Source organism: Gymnoscopelus microlampas (assembly GCF_963454915.1).
Source record: "Gymnoscopelus microlampas genome assembly, chromosome: 2".
NCBI lineage: Eukaryota > Metazoa > Chordata > Actinopteri > Myctophiformes > Myctophidae > Gymnoscopelus > Gymnoscopelus microlampas.
This window is the reverse complement of record NC_139939.1, coordinates 31,554,449-31,574,218: the sequence shown is the minus strand read 5'-3', so window position 1 is coordinate 31,574,218 and position 19,770 is coordinate 31,554,449. Positions and strand designations below refer to the sequence as shown.

The 19,770-nt window shown below is 41.7% G+C and overlaps 1 protein-coding gene across 1 annotated transcript in view; it reads left to right on the top strand.

Annotated features, from left to right (window-relative positions):
• The window catches only part of LOC311054868 (neuronal acetylcholine receptor subunit alpha-7-like), a gene marked incomplete at both ends in the record, with an annotated part of 71,174 nt that overhangs the window by 24,989 nt on the left and 26,415 nt on the right, over window positions 1-19,770 (top strand). The window contains 2 exons of the mRNA XM_084070865.1: window positions 6,809-6,853; window positions 12,633-12,742. Coding sequence (XP_083926991.1) covers window positions 6,809-6,853; window positions 12,633-12,742 — 155 coding nt within the window. The remainder of the gene's footprint in view (window positions 1-6,808; window positions 6,854-12,632; window positions 12,743-19,770) is intronic.

Here is a 19,770-nt window from a genome sequence, read left to right as displayed (position 1 = left end):
GATTAAGGTGCTAACGTGAGCTTTGTGTGTTGATAACGTTACCTCTGGATCTTGGCCTTGAGGTGCACCGTATGCACGTACTGTATAGCAGCGTGACGTGAGCTGAGCAGTGATTGGTCTTCTTTTGTGGAGACAGACAATCCATGGTTTAGACTCCTGGGCCTAATTCACCGCCATGCCATAAAAACCCAATGCTTATTCAGTCACAGTGTCACTAAAACATTCAGTATAGGATTCTTTTGGAAAAATCAATTTGACAACCAATTCGCTTACCATCAAACTTGAGTTTTATTTGGCGGGCGTTCTGATGTGACAAAACAGGATTTCTGTGTATCTTAAAGCCACAATAATGTACAGATAGGGAGCTATTGTTGCTTGTGTGGGGTCCTTGTCAGCCACTCTAAAGGCCATCAGAGTTGATTTATGAGGAGATTAGAGTGCTTGTATTGAGGGGGACAGAGGTGATACCACCCATTGAAGGTGCACAAAATCCCGACAGTATAGCACAAAGGAAAGGTCAAGCACTAAACACAGCCATCTCAACCAAATCTAGATCTGGGAGATCTCGCTCTCTCTCACGCACACGCACAGTCGCACACACACGCACAGTCGCACACACACACACACACACACACACACACACACACACACACACACACACACACACACACACACACACACACACACACACACACACACACACACACACACACACACACACACACACACACACACACACACACACACACACACACACACACACACACACACACACACACACACACACACACACACACACACAATGGAAGGCTGACTGACGGCTACATAAAGAGGAACTCGTCACAAAGGGCCAGAGGGACATAAGATTGCTCCAAGGAAGGGCTCAGGGCATGCCTCCTGGCAAATCTCTGCCAGGAGGCATGCCCTGTACCTCCCTCCATCTTCCTGCCTGTGTGGGGCAATGTGTTGAGGATGGATGTATGACAATGCTTGAAGGGATATAATACATTATACTGATCGTTAATTCCTTGTGTCAGTCATGTTTGTATAGGGCCAGACTGTGAACTAAAGCCGGCCCTGGAATTTAAATGAACACATTGCACACATTGCACAGTTTTGCCCTCTAGGGCAGGGAAATGGCTGACTGAGGTACCTTTACTTTCCTGAGTACAGACTTTATGTATACTTGATATTTGTTCCCTCTATTCTTATTATTATTTAATGCAACTGCATGGGTAGGTTGTACACAAATAATGTCACCCACTCTTTTACACCTATGAACCTGTTATGTGACAAAGTGAAGTTGAAGTTGAGCTGAGGACAAAAAGGTAAAGAAAGAAAGAAAGAAAATGTCTCAGTTAGACAGACATGGGACCATGAGAGACCAGAGATACAGGGTGAATCCACCCACTCGTTCACCCACTGGTGGTGAAAGAGATTTTATCACCTCTTGAGGAAGAAAATGAGAAAATGTATAATTATTTCTACATAAATACAACACAGCAGTGTGATTGATTGATTGATTTAGAGAGAGAGAGAGAGAGAGAGAGAGAGAGAGAGAGAGAGAGAGAGAGAGAGAGTGAGGAAGAAAATGAGAAAATGTATAATTATTTCTACATAAATACAACACAGCAGTGTGATTGATTGATTGATTTAGAGAGAGAGAGAGAGAGAGAGAGAGAGAGAGAGAGAGAGAGAGAGAGAGAGAGAAGAGAGAGAGAGAGAGAGAGAGAGAGAGAGAGAGAGAGAGAGAGAGAGAGAGAGAGAGAGAGAGAGAGAGAGAGAGAGAGAGAGAGAGAGAGAGAGAGAGAGAGAGAGAGAGAGAGAGAGAGAGAGAGAGAGAGAGAGAGAGAGAGAGAGATGCCAGCATGCTCGAGTGTTGGTACTTTGAATCTCATAATGAGATGGAGGAACAGCATGACTTTAAGTAATGAACAGCAAAGGACATAAAAAAAACAGTGCTGGAGCCTGCGGGGTTGCAACACTGTGTGTGTGTGTGTATGTGTGATACTTGGAACACCCATTGTTCCATACATCTGTGCTATCAGGTGACAGGTGTTCTCAGGGATAGGGAGTCTGCTTTGCATTCTAATGCTGTACTGCATTGGTTCTCAGACTTTTTTCATGCCAGGGTCCCCCATAGAAGTTTTGTGTTGTTAAAATGTTTAAAAAAAAATGATATTCTTTAAAAAAAATTTTTTTTTTAAAGCGCACTGGTGGCGCTGTGGTAAAGTGCCTGCCCACCATTGCAGAGGTTGTGGGTTAGAATCCACCGTGGTCCGTGCTTGGGGGAGGGAAGCCGGGAGGGTGACAATTGTCATTTGTACGTATTTCTACGGGCTGGGGCGGCACCTGTCAGTGAGGAGTGTTGGGCGGAAGGAGAAGGACGAAGGCTCGGAAGAGAGAGAGAGAGACAGAAGGTCAATGTTAGTGAGGATTGATGTTATGATTAGATTTAGAATTAAAATGTGTATCTGTTCTGCACAGTGGGTTGTCCAGAACTAAGGGCAATCTTCCAGCAATGGGTGATGTTCCAGCATAATAAAATGATATTGCAGGTTACTGATTCCACAATTGTTATTGTTATAAACAAACAAACAAACAAAAAACAAGATGGGTCATGGGGTATGATAATGGTATGGCATCCGTGGATCTCGGAATACATGTGGCCCAGTCTATATGACTCCATATTAGGCAATGTTTCAGCCCAATTCAACCGCCAATGACAGTTATTCAATTTAAGTTAAATATTTGAAAACACATAAAACGTACTTATTTGGCCTACTTGCACTGTGCACAAGACACGTGGCATTGATCGGTCCAGCAGTTTGCGAGGTTAATCTATAGACACAGACAGACACGCCTACTACAGACTGATCCATTTCCCTAGGACAGCTCACTTCCTACAGAGCCACGCCTAAAAGGAAAACTGCTCCATAGAGAGAAAGCCATGGTGTTGTCATTGTTGTTATCCCCCATGCAATGCCTGCAGACTGTCAGATTTCACGCTGTTTGCAGAGACAAACGGGAGACAATGCATACACTGTCACAGCATGTGTCTGCATTCTGCAAACAGGAGAGCTACAACTGTAAAGTTGTTCCCTGTCACTGTAAGGTTCTGCAAAACAAGCACTTCTCCCACCTAAGCTTTTTGTTCTAACACTCTACACAATAAAATCCCAGTGTTACTTTAACTCAGAAGAGTGTACAAGTGGAACCAAATGGACCCAGCCATGACAGCCAGGAGACTTGCATGTTGGACTCAGTCGGTGGTGCAGTAGGACTTGTCATGAACAAGCTGACTATAATACACTTGAGTAGCTGTAGTGGAGTGAGTGTGGGTACAGAAAGGGGGGGGGGGGGACAGCCAGCACTGCTGGAAGCGATGGTTACATTAATACCTGGATATCGCAACACGCTGTGGGGAGCTTGTGATGGAAGTATGGAGGTTTTGCCCTTTCTAGCGATAGGTTGTGTTTATGAATGGTCACTAGAGAGAGATTTCAGGGGTGTTTGTACCTTGCTTCACTGCTGACAGAATGAACCTGAAGCCATGGGCTGAATGATGTCATATCGTCATATATTGTACTCTGTAGTCAGCCGAACCCAACACATTTCGACCGTTCAGGTCATGGTGTATTATGCATTAGGCTTAAAAGGATCTCTGTCTAATAAGCTTTATTATGCCTGAGTACATTTAATTGCCCTAAAATATTGAAGGTGTTTCTGTTTTTATATAAGGCTTATTAGCCAGGGATCCATTTAACAGCTCCCCCCAACATGCACTCATCCGAGCCATCTGAGCAGCCATCTGCTGGGTGAAGCAGTAAAACAAATCCCCCCCCCCCCCCAGGGACCAGTAAATAATTCCTTTCTTTGTAGGTCAACCTGCTCTGTCATGCTACTCCTGTATGATGAACTACAGTGTTTGACCTATTTGAGTTCATCATATTATTTTAGTCCCAAGGTTGTTGGAGGCAAGGAATGCCTCAAGCACAAAAGCTGAAGACACACAAGAGCAAAGCTATAAGGAATAAAAGGAAGTCAGAAATTCATAAGAAAATGCCCTCAAATTAATTTACATGAACTGTTCAATGAACCAAGACCTTCCTGTATATTAGAAATGTTATAATTTACATAATTATTATAATTATTATAATGTATTAATTACTATGATTATAATTAATCATTACATTATCATGGCTCTGTGGATCGTTGCAATCACTAGGAGTAAACCCTCGGGGAGTGTGGATTAACCAAGCAAACGCTTATTCTGGCTGTGAGTAACTAACTTGCCGACAAAACAGAGCAGAGGGGTTTTTGTTACAACGAACTGGCAACAGTCTGTCTATGTTGGAACTGTTGTGGGCTTGGATCTAACTGGGAACTGTGTTGCGGTCGTGTTTGAAACTTTGAACTGAACTGTAGTGAACAATCAATATACAGTATACAGTACTTTTTGAACTGCAACCGATTGTGTCTGTGCAATTTATTGTGTGTGTTATGGTGTGGAATTTAATAGGGTGTGTGGGGAAGATTGTGGCGCTAACTGCAAAGACTTCCATGTGCAGCCTTATGTAGTGGATAGGACTGAACATTATTTTGTCAGGTGAAACGCCGGGCTGGCACCACAGACAATTTTTCATTCGTTCAAACCGATACACATTACAATCATTAATGCTCACGCTGGTGAATATTGATTATCATTACATGAATCACCATGAAGGCTTTCAATACCCCAATTAGTAGGATAAATGGTTTCACTGCCACGCTTTGTTAGTTGGTGGTGGTCATTCATTCAAGTGCGATTTCCAGGTCTGCAGGGCTGGAACTCAAGTCATGAGAATCTGTCAAAAAAAAGGTTGTTAGGTTTAGTTAGTTTTGGAAAGCAGGAATCAGGCACACAGCTTGCAACTGTGCAAACACAGGTTTATTGTGAAGTGGTTAGATGATGAGCACAGACAGTAGAGTGCATGGGGAAGGCAGATAGAGCCGAGCTGTCATTTGGAAAATAGGCTGGCAAGACACTGGCAGGCAGGCGGGACGCAGAGCGAAGCAGTCAGGCGGAGACAATAACTGGACCTCAGGTACAGGGAAACATGGATTGTAACAGAGTTCAAGCAACATATATTGAAAGAGAACTTGAACTTGGCCGTATTGTTAATATCCAATTGGAGAACTGAATGATCTTGTGAAGACTAGAGTGTAAAGCCGGGGTATATAACTACTGTATAGGAGCTTGGTGAGTGGAGATGGGTTGCAGGTGTGCAGATTGATTGGCAGCTCCAGAGGAATGGAGTGCTGCATCATGCCCAGACAGACACACACAGACAGAGAAACAGAGAACCAAAAAGAAACTCGGGGGAGAGGTAAACAGAAGAAACACTGGTTTTGACAGGATAGTACAACCGAACCATCACAAAACTAGACTTTTAAAGAGCTAGCTTGAAGATGTCATGGAACTCTTTCTGGTCAGCCTTAGGCCACATCTACTCGGAGACGTTTTTAGGTGTATCCGCAAAAGTTTTAATCGTTTAGACGTTTCGTCCACACGGAGCCAGCGTTTTGGGTGCGTGAAGACGCTCATTTTTTAAACCGGGTCCCAGAGTGAATAACTCTGAAGACACCACCCTTGCGTCTACATGTGTACACCTAAAGACGCATCTTTCCTGAACCGATGAGTCCATAGCTCCACCTCTCGCTTAACCCGCATGCGCCGACCCCCCCACCCCCCCCACCCAACAACAACAAACATGGCGGCCCCCGTCAGCTTTGCGTTCGTGCTGCAGAAGCTACTTTACGCGATGGGCTTTTACAGCAAAATGTACTGCTCCTACACTACCACCGTCAGCAACAAGTGGACATGGAGAACAGCATATACAACCTGTTGTTTTTGTTTACATCGCACTCTTCCTCTCTCTTTTTGGTGCTTTGTGGCAGCTTTACAGCGCCACCCACAGGCCGGGCATATATACTACAGCGTTTTCAGTGGATTTGTGGTGTTTTCAGTGGTTTTGTGTGGACACACACATTTCTTGAGATGATTCCGTGTGTACGGTAAACTTTTTGAAAACGACTCTGACATTTTTTAAAACGTCTCCGTGTGGACGTGGCCTAAGTCATGGAACTCTTTCTGGTCAGCCTTAGCTCCACGTTCTCCCGTTCTCAACCAATCACATACACAATTCACTAATGGGGTGCCCCATTTAAACTGGGAAGCCTGACCTCTTCCTTGCCGCTCATTGACTGCTTGCTGCGTTGTCTCATGTTGCCACTGCTTACCCTCCACCACCCCAGCCACCACTTGTTGGCCATTAAGTATCATTTACATTGAGCTTCTTGTGAACCTTTATACTATGCCCCATACAAATGGAACAAACTACAGGCCTTGAAATTGAAGTGTTTTGCTCCGTTGGAGGACTTTTAGGGATTGAGATGGGACATGTCGCTTGTGATTGTTAACTTTGATCTGCTTCTTTGTTTGTTGTTTGACTGCTGCATCTATTCTGTCCAATGTGTTTTTATATGTATTTCCTTGTCAAATTTCTATCAAAGTTTTATCTGTGTTTTTGCATATGCACACTAGGGTCTCAAAGTGACTAAACTGTATAAATAGGAAAGAATTTCACGGCCTATCTGTTTCTCAATCTTATCTCAACTCTTCCAGACTTTTCCTCCTCCAGGGAAATATTTGGAGTTACGCTCCACTTAACTCATTATGTTATCCCCTCTCTCTCTCTCTCTCTCTTTCTCTTTCTCTCTCTCTCCCTCTCTCTCTGTACCCTTCCTTTGTTCTCTTACCCTCCAGGATGAAAAGAACCAAGTGTTGATTACAAATGCCTGGCTGCAGTTGGTATGTCTCCTCTTCATACGCATACACCTGTTTTGCCTTGATTCTATTATGATAGTCATAATTGTGTTTGTTTGTTTCTGTGTTTCTGTGTGTGTGTGTGTGTGTGTGTGTGTGTGTGTGTGTGTGTGTGTGTGTGTGTGTGTGTGTGTGTGTGTGTGTGTGTGTGTGTGTGTGTGTGTGTGTGTGTGTGTGTGTGTGTGTGTGTGTGTGTGTGTGTGTGTGTGTGTGTGTGTATGTGTGCACACATGTACATGCATGTGACATTGGTTATTTGTAATGCCGATTTGCTCCCTCAGTGTTTGTTCATGTTTCAGTCCATACAAAACAAAGAGGCAAACTGCATTTAAAAACTTCAAACCCATATGCAACAGTTTGTCAGTTGTGAAGTTGCGACCTGGATGTTTTCCAGTTGTTTCATTATATTATTATTTCTTCTTTTATTGGTTTAGTTTTACTGTGCTTCTTTTAAATTTATCTGTAAGCTCTGTAAAGGTTTTATTATTTATATTACTATTATTAAATCATGTGGCACAAACAAAGAGCCACTATAATAAATCCCATGGGGCCCATGCTGACAGTGGTCACATTTTAGGGTAGTTTGAAATTGTTTAGAGTCACAAACACATTTGAGGCTAAATGGATTGATGTTTAGATAGATGGCTGTCATTCATTACATCTATCTTTTTTTTAAACCATAAAGAGGAGGTTTTGCGGTAGGAAAGGTCATCAAGGACAGCCATGTACACAATAAAATCCATACTAGCGTTAATTTAAATCCGGGTCAATAGGACTAATTTGTACACTCTGTGAGTTAAATTAACACTGATGATTTTACTGTGTCGGCACTTCTGTTTCATTACGTTGGTAGTCCCTATTAGGAGGAGTAGGACGTCCCTTTAACCCATTAAGCATCTGTTATTTTAGATTTTAACCACTTTAACCATTATCTTTTGGCTATTCAAAAATAGCAGATCTACAAGCTCATAGCGCGGCACCGAGTGCCACGCTATGAGCTTTTAGATCTGCTATTTTTTTTTAAATGATGAACATTTTGTGCAAAATTTTGAATATATATTTTTTAAAGTGAACATTTGTAACTCAAATCTTTGCTTCTGGGTATTCTAATGTCTTCTAAATCCTAACATTTTTTTGAAAAAACTATATGTTGCTATAATCAGTGGTTCTCAAACCTTTTCATGTCAAGGGCCCCCAAGATGATATGTATTTGGCCGCGGACCCCCATCTCAAAATATGTTGTTCCAGGGACCCCCAGAGGCAAAGATTTGAGTTGAAAATGTATACTGTATATATTCAAAGATTTGCACAAATTTTCAAGATTTTTCTAAAATAGCAGATCTACAAGCTCGAGCTTGTGTATCTGCTATTTTTGAATAGCCAAATGAATGTAAAATGACACAGATGCGTTCCCGGATTGATTGGATTAAGGATGTCACGAGACGCACCCCCACCAGCACTATTGGACATACCCAATCCAATCAAGCTGACAGGCTCACAGGTTTTGAATGACTGAATTATTCACCTGCACTGATGGGGTGGCAGATGGGGCACCGCAGCGCAGACACAGCACATTTCAGAGAAGACCTTAGCACTACATTATCCAACTCACTGACACAGACTGTTCACTTCTAGATCAGTGGTTCCCAACCCTTTCTGGATCAGTGGTCCACTTGAAAATCTTGACAGCCTTCACAGCCCACCCATCTAGAGACCACTTAACACGGGCCAGATGGGTGGTGCCACATTGCAACTCATTGTGTGAGCATGTAGATTGGCTATTTCCGATGAATGTTCACATACTGAATGTTTGCCTACTGTGCAGTATTATGTCTGAACCTCACCACTACCATAAAGAAAATGATACTACAGCTTGTCATTAAAAGGAATTTACGACCTAACATTATTCAGTTTTCTGCTTGACTCTGATGGCTCTGAGAGAACTTTGCAATGACAGCAGATTTATAGGAAACAGACCAACGCACACATTAAACATGCATAAGAATGTCACTTTATCTAACAGGGTTGGCCCACAGTGTTTTAGAGTGGTGGCTAGTAAGCCCTATTTCATACTTTTTCATATGATGGTGTCTAGTGGCAACCATGTTGAAAGTGATTAACTGCTGGCCAGATATTTTAGTTGACATTTGTTTTTTTCATTTGAGGTTGTTTACGTTATTTACTTTCTTTTGGCAAAACAAATTAAAGGTTCCAAAATGATCAGTCTTAAATTACTTTACCATCGTTTTAAACAAAAATGTCATGGTCTCAAATTAGTGACGATTTCCTCAATTCCAGTTACGTAACACCAAATCAAACTTCAGAGCCATTAGACATTACATAGCCCATTATCCTCACAGACTGCAGAGCTACTGAGTTGTGTTTCGCGTCTGTTGGCTGTAATCCGTCCTGTTCCAGCCAACTGACATGAAAGAGGAGAGGCTCTAGAGCCTCCGCCAGGGCCACAGATGACACGTGTAGTGATGAAGCCATTAGGTGCATGACTGAAAACACATGTCAGCAGCCTTTACATGTAGGCTACTTCTTTCATTATAACAGAGCAACCTGAGGCAGACATAGACTTATATGGAAGTCGCGCACACATATATTCACACCACACACTTACCGTACATACACACACACCTGTACTGACATTATGCAAACACTTCGCCACAGGCGCACACACACACACACACACGCACACACGCGCACACACGCACACACACACACACACACACACACACACACACACACACACACACACACACACACACACACACACACACACACACACACACACACACACACACACACACACACACACGCAGACACAATCATTAGTGGCCACATCAGCAACACATCATTCATTCTATAGGGAGTATGCCCTATGGCCACAACATCTGAGTGCATGTGACTATATATAGCATACTCAGACACACTGGAGAGAACACACACACACACACACACACACACACACACACACACACACACACACACACACACACACACACACACACACACACACACACACACACACACACACACACTCGTCTCAGGATTTTACAGTGTAAGTGTGCACACACATATAGTACAGTATTCTTAATGAGGCCCAAACACGCTGCCATGCTGCTCCTAACATAACATATCAGCTGACCTACATGACCAATGTCACGAAAAGGCATGTACTGTATGCATCAGTGGTGTAGCACTATTGTTTATCACAGAGCAAATACGTATAGTACTGTATGCTGTACAATACTGAGTGTTCATTGAACTCGGAGTTCATGGAACGAAATGGGCCTGTATACACTCTTAGAGTTAAATTCACCATTTAATGCCTGCCCTGTATGTCGTAAAAAAAAAGAAATTTAGAAAACGACAAATTGACATTCTTTTTTGTATTTGCCTGTTTGAAACACCAAGGACTTTACTGTGTGATATATAACATCACTATCACAATAAATAAAGGCAGCTCACTGAAACAATATGGACTGCATTGTTGGTGCCACGTAGCAGACAGAACGGTAACTCAAAACGGAATACCATGTATCACTCAAAGGAAAAACAGAACACTACACTGCCTAACTGCAACAAAGTAAAGAGATGGGATGAATGTGTCTTCAATATCGTGCACGTTATATGCACGTAAATACAAGCACGTGAAATGCAAAACATTTTTAAACCGAATCGTATGCAGAACAAATGCAATTAGTGTAATACCAAAGACTCACAACAACGGCATAAGCTACAGTATACGGACAAGCAGGAAATGTTGAATAGAGGCATAGGATGAAAAAAAAAAAAAAAAAAAAAAAGAAACCTACTGTACAACTAATTAAAAACACTAAATCAAGACATGGTGTTATAAAATCAATAGCACATTATTAGGAATGGGAAATGGTAATATTATTAGAAAGATATAGTCATTGCTTTTCATTTCATTTGTTCCATTACATTTTTTGGACCATTTAGAAATGTGCGCCCTTATATAGTAGCACTACACCGTTGGTGTGCAGCTTAACAGGGCCAACTGTTGGCATGGGTTCACAGCCAAGCTTCATTATCAGTGATTCATTATCCGCATTGGCAGTTAAGTTATACTTTATGGCTCCAGGTGGGGAAATCCGTCCTCTGCGTTTGACCCATCCTAACCCATCCTCCATTAGGGGAAGCAGGCAGCCTCTGAGCAGTGCCCAGTCACCAGCTCCAGCTCTAAGCAAGGACAGTGCCTTGCTCAAGGACACTGGCAGGAGTAGATTAGATTAGATGTCCTATATTGGCCACAGAGGAAATACATTTTGCTTGGGTCAGTACAATACAAACAAGACAATCAATACACACACAACAAAACAGAAATTCCAAAATGTCTGTCTCTCTGTCTGTCTGTCTGTCTGTCTGTCTGTCTGTCTGTCTGTCTGTATATGTGTGCGTGACCTCCATATCAGTCCAAGTCTGCCTCAGGTTGCTCTGTTATAATCAAATAATTAGTCTCAATTTAATGGCTGCTGACATGTGTTTTCAGTCATGCACCTAATCGCTTCATCACTACACGTGTCATCTGTGGCCCTGGTGGTTTAGAACTCTAGAGCCTCTCCTCTTTCATGTCAGTTGGCTGGAACAGGACGGATTACAGCCAAAATACACAAAACACAACTCAGTAGCTCTGCAGTCTGTGAGGATAATGGACTATGTAAGGTAACATGTCTAATGCATGTCTCCCACGCACGCACACGTGCATGGGGGTGTTAGCTCAACAACTCTTATGTATGTATATATCTTTTGGTGTTGAAGGAAACCAGAGGACCATACAAAGATAATGCAAGTGACAGCATCAAGACTCCAACATAGGTCTGTCATTTACCTATAGTATAACATAGTCTTTTAAATTACACAGTGATTGTTTTCATTTTACTTTGCTAAAATCTACTCTTAGCTTGGACAGGAGTGAAGCCAATTAAGCTAATTTTAGATTTGTGTGCAGGGGAAATCTGGAATGGCCGTTGGCTATTTTCAACATTGCATTGCCAAATAAGGTGCCAACACCAACACCACCAATCATCAAACCTACTGGCGCCAAGACACACATATGCATGCACACATGCACGCACAGGAAGCATCCCCCCACCATATAGTTCACATCTCTGTGAGAACATCTCTGACTGTCGCTTTTGACATTGCTTTGCCAAACAAGGCATCGACTACAACACCATCAGTAACAAGTAGGCTATCATACAAACACACATTTCCCAGAAAAGTTAAAGTAAAGTTAACACTTTCTCTCTGTTTGCATGTTTGGAATGGGCTCAAATCACATTCATTTCCATTTGTAACAGCTAACAGGGATCCTAAATAAACCAAATTAAAGGAGTTGTTCACCCGAAAAATTACTTATTTTCTATCAATTACACACCCCATGAAGCCTTGAATTCATGGAGATTTTTAGTTTTTTGTCGAATTCCTAAGCCAATAATTTGATGACCGGCGGAAAGATGCTAATGTCTCTGGTAGGAGACTCAAAGATAAACAAGCCCTATACGCCCATAGGCAAGACATGTCACTATGACTCAGACATAACTATGAACAAACCCGATACGCCCATATATAGGCATGACATGTCACTATGACTCAGACATAACCATAAACAAACAAGATCAAGGTTGTATGTGTCTATTTACTTCCCCCCTTTGTTCTCTTTCCTTCCCTCTGTCACTAACTTTTCTTAAATCTTATATTCTCTTGATCCTTCTGCCTCGTGCCATTGTAGTACTGGACGGACGTCTACCTTGCGTGGAACGTGGACAATTACCCCGGGGTTCAGACCCTGCGTTTCCCCGCCAATCAGATCTGGGTGCCAGACGTCCTCCTCTACAACAGGTACTGTACTCTCTGTTTGGTTCCATCTCTCCTCTCATCTCATTTTCATCCCATCTACAGTAGTCTCATCTCATTCCTTTTCCCTTTCTCCAATCTCTGGCTGGAGAATAACTCTTATTACTCTGAGAGTGAACAGTCTCATCTCATCTCATCTCATGAGATGAGATGAGGTGAGACTCATCAAACACATTGTTGAACTTTAAAAGGAGACAGACTGCAGGATAACTCACAGAGAATACAGTTTTCCAATCTCACATGTACCGTTGCTGCTGTTTACAAAGTGCTCATCTGATCTGATTTCCCACTTGATTGCCTTATGTGTGTAATCAAGTTAGGGTTTGTTTTAGTATTTAGCAGGGTTCGATTCAACACGAGGGGGGACTGGGTAATTTTCTTACTTACTTAATTCTTAGAACGACAAATAGCGTAAATACCTGTAGCACATCTACAGTACTAGCTCAAAACGCATTGCATCGCAACACGTTGTGAGCTTGTAGATCTGCCATTTTTATATTTTGTTTTCTTTAAATAATGATAAATTGATGCCAAATGTTACCAAATGTTTGGAACATTTGAGAAGTTTGCCCAAAATAGGGATGCCAGGGTTAACACAATCTTTTTATGTAATTGATTTTATCAAACATATCAGACACTGTACATCACTTCAGTCTGATCAGAAGCAGGAATAAAGCATATCTCCACTGGCAATAGAAAATTATGGATGGGGGGATATCAAAAGCAGAGGCATGGACCCCCCCCCCCCCCCCCCCCCATTCTCCTAGCAAAGCTTCATGCTTTGTACAATTCCACCACATTTCACTGATAGGACCATGTATTATTTCACCATATTGTATCTGTATTCAAAATGCACGCCTGGATTATCTCTAATAAATTGGAACGATACAGACATATTAAGCCTAAACTGGTTTCTGTACAAAGCAAAACACAAACACAACGTAGAATTTTTCCATAATGTGAATTATGGACAAACTATGGAGATATTGCTTGCAAGATAACAACAATTATTGCATTGTTCTGGTGGGTGCTGTGGCAAATCCATCCACACTCCTATTTCATATGTTTCCTCTGGCTTTGTTGTTTGTACTGATCAACCCATATTACTCATTGTATTGGCTCTGTAGCTTATGTGAGATTATCATGTCAATAAAACAGGAATAGATAGATTGTGTTCATTGTTTACTCAATAATACACAGGCTAGACAGATACAATACTCCCTTTAAAAATGTCACCCTTGGCTAGTACACAGTAAAATCCTGAGAAGAAAATTGATAAAGAATGGAGTGCAATTGCAAATATCCATGTGACAAATTATAAATGATGGCTTGCGCAGCACTATTTATTTGTGTGCTGATGAATCGTTGACAGTAATCAAGGAGTTTGTGGAGCTGGTACTGATGCAATGTTGTGTACAGTATTTGTTAATTTTTATTAGAGCCAATGGACTCAAACATCGGAAATTTGATGCTATTTTGTCCGAAAATAATATATTGCATACCTTACCCGCAACACTGAAGCCCTGGTTAAGCAGAGGGGCTGTGAAATGTTTCTTTAAATTAGGCTACATCTGTAAATTATAATTATGCAAGTTGGGAAGTACAAAGGTGCATATCATTGCGCTTTCTCACGGCTACCCACACAATTATGGATTTCGTTTGGACCAAACTCTCATCTGAATTTCAAAGTAGGATATAGTGATTTTAACAAATAAAAGGTTACAGGAGTCTATGTTTATGGAACATTCTGGTTCGCTTCATTATAGAATGCAATGCAAGGTGAGTATAGGCCCCTTGAACTCAAAGAACTCGGGTTGTTTAAAAAGCATTTGTTGTAAATACAACAAATGCTCCTCGCCTCTCAGCATGTCACAGGGCATCAGAGTTCAACTGGCTTTGGAATAGTTATGTGTGAAAACCAGCCAGAGTAGACTGGGAGCAGAGGATTGACAGAAAAAGAGGACAGGAGAGGTGGATCCGATTTAAAAGAGGCGAGACACCCTGTGAGAGTTTGCTTTGCATGGTCATTCATTTTGTGATGTTTCCACAGCAATGGTGAACACCGTTTTGCCAGTAATTCCTGACAGTACTTTTAGGTTAAAGGTCAAGCTCAGAGATATAGCATCTTGAAAAACAGACAAGAATATAATCAGAAACAGCACATGCAGTTAACAACTCTCTTTCTCTTTCTCTGTGTGTGTGTGTGTGTGTGTGTGTGTGTGTGTGTGTGTGTGTGTGTGTGTGTGTGTGTGTGTGTGTGTGTGTGTGTGTGTGTGTGTGTGTGTGTGTGTGTGTGTGTGTGTGTGTGTGTGTGTGTGTGTGTGCATATATACACACACACACACACACACACAATATTTACCAACAATATTTACCAACTGGTATCAGACGGTAATTTGTTCCTGGGTGGCTTTCCTTGTATCACAGGTTATGATTTAATAGCTTGTCACTATGGACAGTCACTCCGCCTCTTAGCTACTCTTGACTTCAAGAAATGAAAAATTATTCTTGCTTAGACCGTGTTTACGAAACATAAATCATAGTAATCTGTATGGAAATTCCACTGATGGAAACTTCATGGCGTTACCTTAGAAGCCCTTCAGTGGAACCGAATAAGATTATCATGCTGCAGCATCGACACCTGGCAACAGGGAGTTTGCATGTGTCTGTTTGTTCCCATGAGACCTTCTAGTCCGAATCACACACTGAATCTTTCTCATCCACAGGCAAATACTTGTTAAAGGGCTAGAACAACACAATATGAGAGAGTTGAAGTTGATTGATGGCACTGGCTTCAGTATTTCCATCAAGTTGATTGAGGATTCTTTTATCGGGAGCAGATTGAGATGAATTTATAGCTTAAGTTTATGTGTGTTCTGCGAATACTCTGAATACTCTCTGTGTGAATACTGTGTGTGTGCGTGTGCGTGTGCGTGTGTGTGTGTGTGTGTGTGTGTGTGTGTGTGTGTGTGTGTGTGTGTGTGTGTGTGTGTGTGTGTGTGTGCGCGCGCGCCTGTGCCTGTGTGACCATTCATGACCAAAGATGGGGGAAGGAGGGGCTTGTGCTTGTAATAGGGATGATACAGAACATTAAGCAGCTTATGACGGAGATCAGTGATCAATAATGATGACAACATTATAGTCCTCAAACAGATGCAGATTGAAAGGGACATTGGTCACATATATAATATAAATCAAATGCAAATCATTCAAGATTACACCTACAGTACGTTGTGAAAGAAGGACACAAGGAAGGAAGGAGAGAAAGGGAGAGATGAAGCAAGAAAGGAGCAAAAAGTGGTGTAATTTCTGTACTCATTTATTAGGTGCATTTCCTTGGATGCTAAAAACTCAGATACTTTCTAAATCATGCATTAATTAGAAATATCTGATACTGTACATAAAACTAGTCCAGAATTAAGTATAGTAGACGGACGATCTTGCCCCCTAAGTCAAGACTGGCAGTTAAAAAAACAAACCTTCTGGTACTTTTTAAATTAATAGCGTTTTGGCGTCAAGTCTTCCTCAGCGAGTTCATAAAGTGGTCAGTGGTGTTATGTGTGCCAAGAGGGACTGCGATAGACTGACAGACATGACAAGGACTTCAGCTGCTATCTGTAAAAACGCGCCCCCCGTACTTACATAGCCCACCGTTGTTGGCTAGCGCCGTGGCCTACGGACGGCAGTGGTTCAGTGCCCGAACCATGGGCGGTGGTGCCACTCGTGAGGATGCTTTCGATGGTACTGTTATAGAACGTTCTTCTCATGTTAGATTTAGTACCGAATGCTACACTTTGTAGATCAATTTCCTTCATATGTAGTCCTGGCTGCTTTGTGTGACATGAACCTACAATTTACTATTTTACAATTTAGGCATTTAGCAGACGCTCTTTATCCAGAGTGACAGAGAGAATAAGCAAGGTAAACACATACATCTAACGCAGAGAGACAGTGTAGTGCCTCAGTAAACTAGGATCACAGGTAAACTAAGAACCTAGCATCAGTCTAAACAATATACAATCAAAAAATGATCCTGCCATAGAAGTAGATCTGCTTTCTATTTAATTAATCACTTGCCTGCCAGAACGCAGATCTGCGTTCTATTTTAAAAATTGTAAAATTCCACAAGGGGCACAGCTTTGGAATGATCGATCGTCACTCAGAGAAGTAGTCGGGTGTCATCTCATTCCAAAAAAACAGAAAGCCATCCACCCTGACAATGTGATTTTTAGAAAAACACTCTTATCTCAGTTTCTTTTTTGTGCATTGAAAACCACCCATTTTCAACGTGCCATAGCCCCAAAATAGCCCCCGACCGAAATAGCCCCCGACCGCGGGTGGAATGTTATTGTTCCAGCGTACACACAGATGCCTCCGCCTCCTCAAAGGTACTTTTTATTTTATTTTTTTGTACACATTGTGGCTTCCGCAGCGTTTTAAAGATCGTCGGATTAAGGTAATTACGCTGGCATGGGGATACAACAATGTTTAATATCTTGGCAGGAGATGTGTTAAGAAATTCTAAGATACCAGGTAAGCAATGAACCTGTCTAAATAACGTGCTATCTAAATGACATTTTTACCTTTGCATAAGTCTGCATGGTCGTCAAGACTACGGGCTAAACCTTTTCTCTTATCTTATGGTATAACCTATTACTCATGCAAAAGGACATTGTGTTACAATTACATTGTGAGACAGAAGAGGAGGACCCAAATGCAAGGTGAACGGAGGCAGAGCAGAGTTGAGTTCAAATCAGTTTAATCAACAACTAACAGTCCAAAGGGGCTTGCTGAAACCCAATACCCAAAATGACAGGCACAAGATCAAACACAAGGAGAGCAGACTGGACAGAATCTGATGAGCAACTCTGAAAATTATTATGAGAGAGAGAGAGAGAGAGAGAGAGAGAGAGAGAGAGAGAGAGAGAGAGAGAGAGAGAGAGAGAGAGAGAGAGAGAGAGAGAGAGAGAGAGAGAGAGAGAGAGAGAGAGAGAGAGAGAGAGAGAGAGAGAGAGAGAGAGAGAGAGAGAGAGAGAGAGAGAGAGAGACACAGTTCACAGAGAGTGAGATGTTCACAGTTGTCTGTTCAGTTTCGCTGTTTTGTTGCATCAGGGGAGGCTTGTGATATTTATTCATGTTAAAGATTGATGATCCAATGTTCTTTTGCCAACCAATTAATGAGGCACAGAGATAGAATGTGGCAGACCATGATTATGATTGTTATGAAACTGTTAAGTGTATCACCAAGCAGTAAGCACTATAACTATAACTATATTGTTAACCACTATCGTCGTTATAGATGTGGTGTGGACTCTGCCACTTGAGTTTGAAGGATTTTTAAAACTATATATTTTTCAGATATAGCTGCAGTTATAGTGCTTGGTGTGGAAGCCCAATTATTGTGTCAATCATTTCCAACAGTTTCACCAGGATTAAGTTGTGAATAGAATCTAGATTCCATTTTGTTTTAGCTATTGACCTTTGGTCACAGATGGCTAAATGTTTTTTATCCATGGTTGATTTTCTGATACACTTTCAGCTAATCTCCTTGATGTCTTCTCTTCTTGTTTTTTTAATGCAATGCCATGGAACAATAGGAAGCGCCGCTTCCTATTGCCGGCTGGGTTTGGATCCGCCCTTCAAGACCATCGATTGGTCTTGAAGGGCGCTCGTTCTTTCAGTCTAGGAGAGAGTAGGACATCCAGTGCAGAACATTCAGACACAGCAAGTTCAATGCAAGGTGTCTATTAGCAAGGGACAAGCCTTAAATAGAGCTGAGGCAAGGGAGAGGTCAAAACCATGGTGGGATAATAATCCAATATTCAAAGGGTTGGGGTTAAAAAATAAAAAATAACTCTAAGCAGGTACTGTAGAAAGATCTAAATCTGGGATGTGACCCAGAAACGCAAGAACACAAGGTACAGAAGGCTATGGAGCCAAGAAATAAACACAGGTACAACATGGCCAAGAATTCACTGAAGGAGTCCAGTCTTATTGCAGCAAGGGAGTTTCCGCAGGGGGAGAGACAGAGAGAGCAGCAGAGACAGAGAGAGCAGCAGAGACAGACAGACAGACAGACAGACAGACAGACAGACAGACAGACAGACAGACAGACAGACAGACAGACAGACAGACAGACAGACAGACAGACAGACAGACAGAGCAGCAGAGACAGAGAGAGAGAGACTAGACCAAGAGACAGGCTGTAACACCTGCACCTGCAGAGAGAACCTTGTGTCACTACAAATGCACTTGTCTAATAACCTGCACTCATTAAACCATTAAAAAGTGTCTAGCTCTCGGTATGGATCAATGAAAGCTGTTTGGTAAATCACTCACTGATTCAGCCAATTACTGCACCTGAATTAAAAAGATAAAAGATAAAAGATGTGCACACCATAAATAGTAAATAATAGAAAAAATACTTTTATCTTCTTCTTCTTCTTTTTTATTATTAGACAGGCATGTCCATTAGAGTAATGTTGATTTTTTTAGGACTAATTGCTAATTTAGGCAATTTGTTCTGGGAAATGAACATGGGTGATTAATTCTGTTTTTCCCCTCCCTTGGCTAATTGAATAGAACTGATTATTGGGCCAAGGCTGTGAATATTTATCATGTAAACCGTTGGCTTCTATTTCATTGTATTGTCCAAAAAAGGAAAGTGTCCTTCAAGCTCTCCTTCAACTTAGTTATTTTATCACCATTAAAGTGCCAACGGATGACGGCAGATGATGAGTCAGCATGAGTTATTCTGACAGTTTTGAATGAGCACATAGTCTTATTTTTTAAAGAGGAGGTGGGTCCAGGGCCAGTTTATCCTGGGTAAATGCGAAATGTTTTAGGTCAGAATGGACGTACAAAGCATTATAGATTTCTATGGCCAATTACATCAGCACAGAATTTGTCCAATGCATTTAACCCATCCTAACAATTAGGAGCAGTGGGCGGCAGCGCCCGGGGATTAGTTTCTGTCTTGCTCAGCTCAGGGACACTTAAGTCTTTTGTTCTTT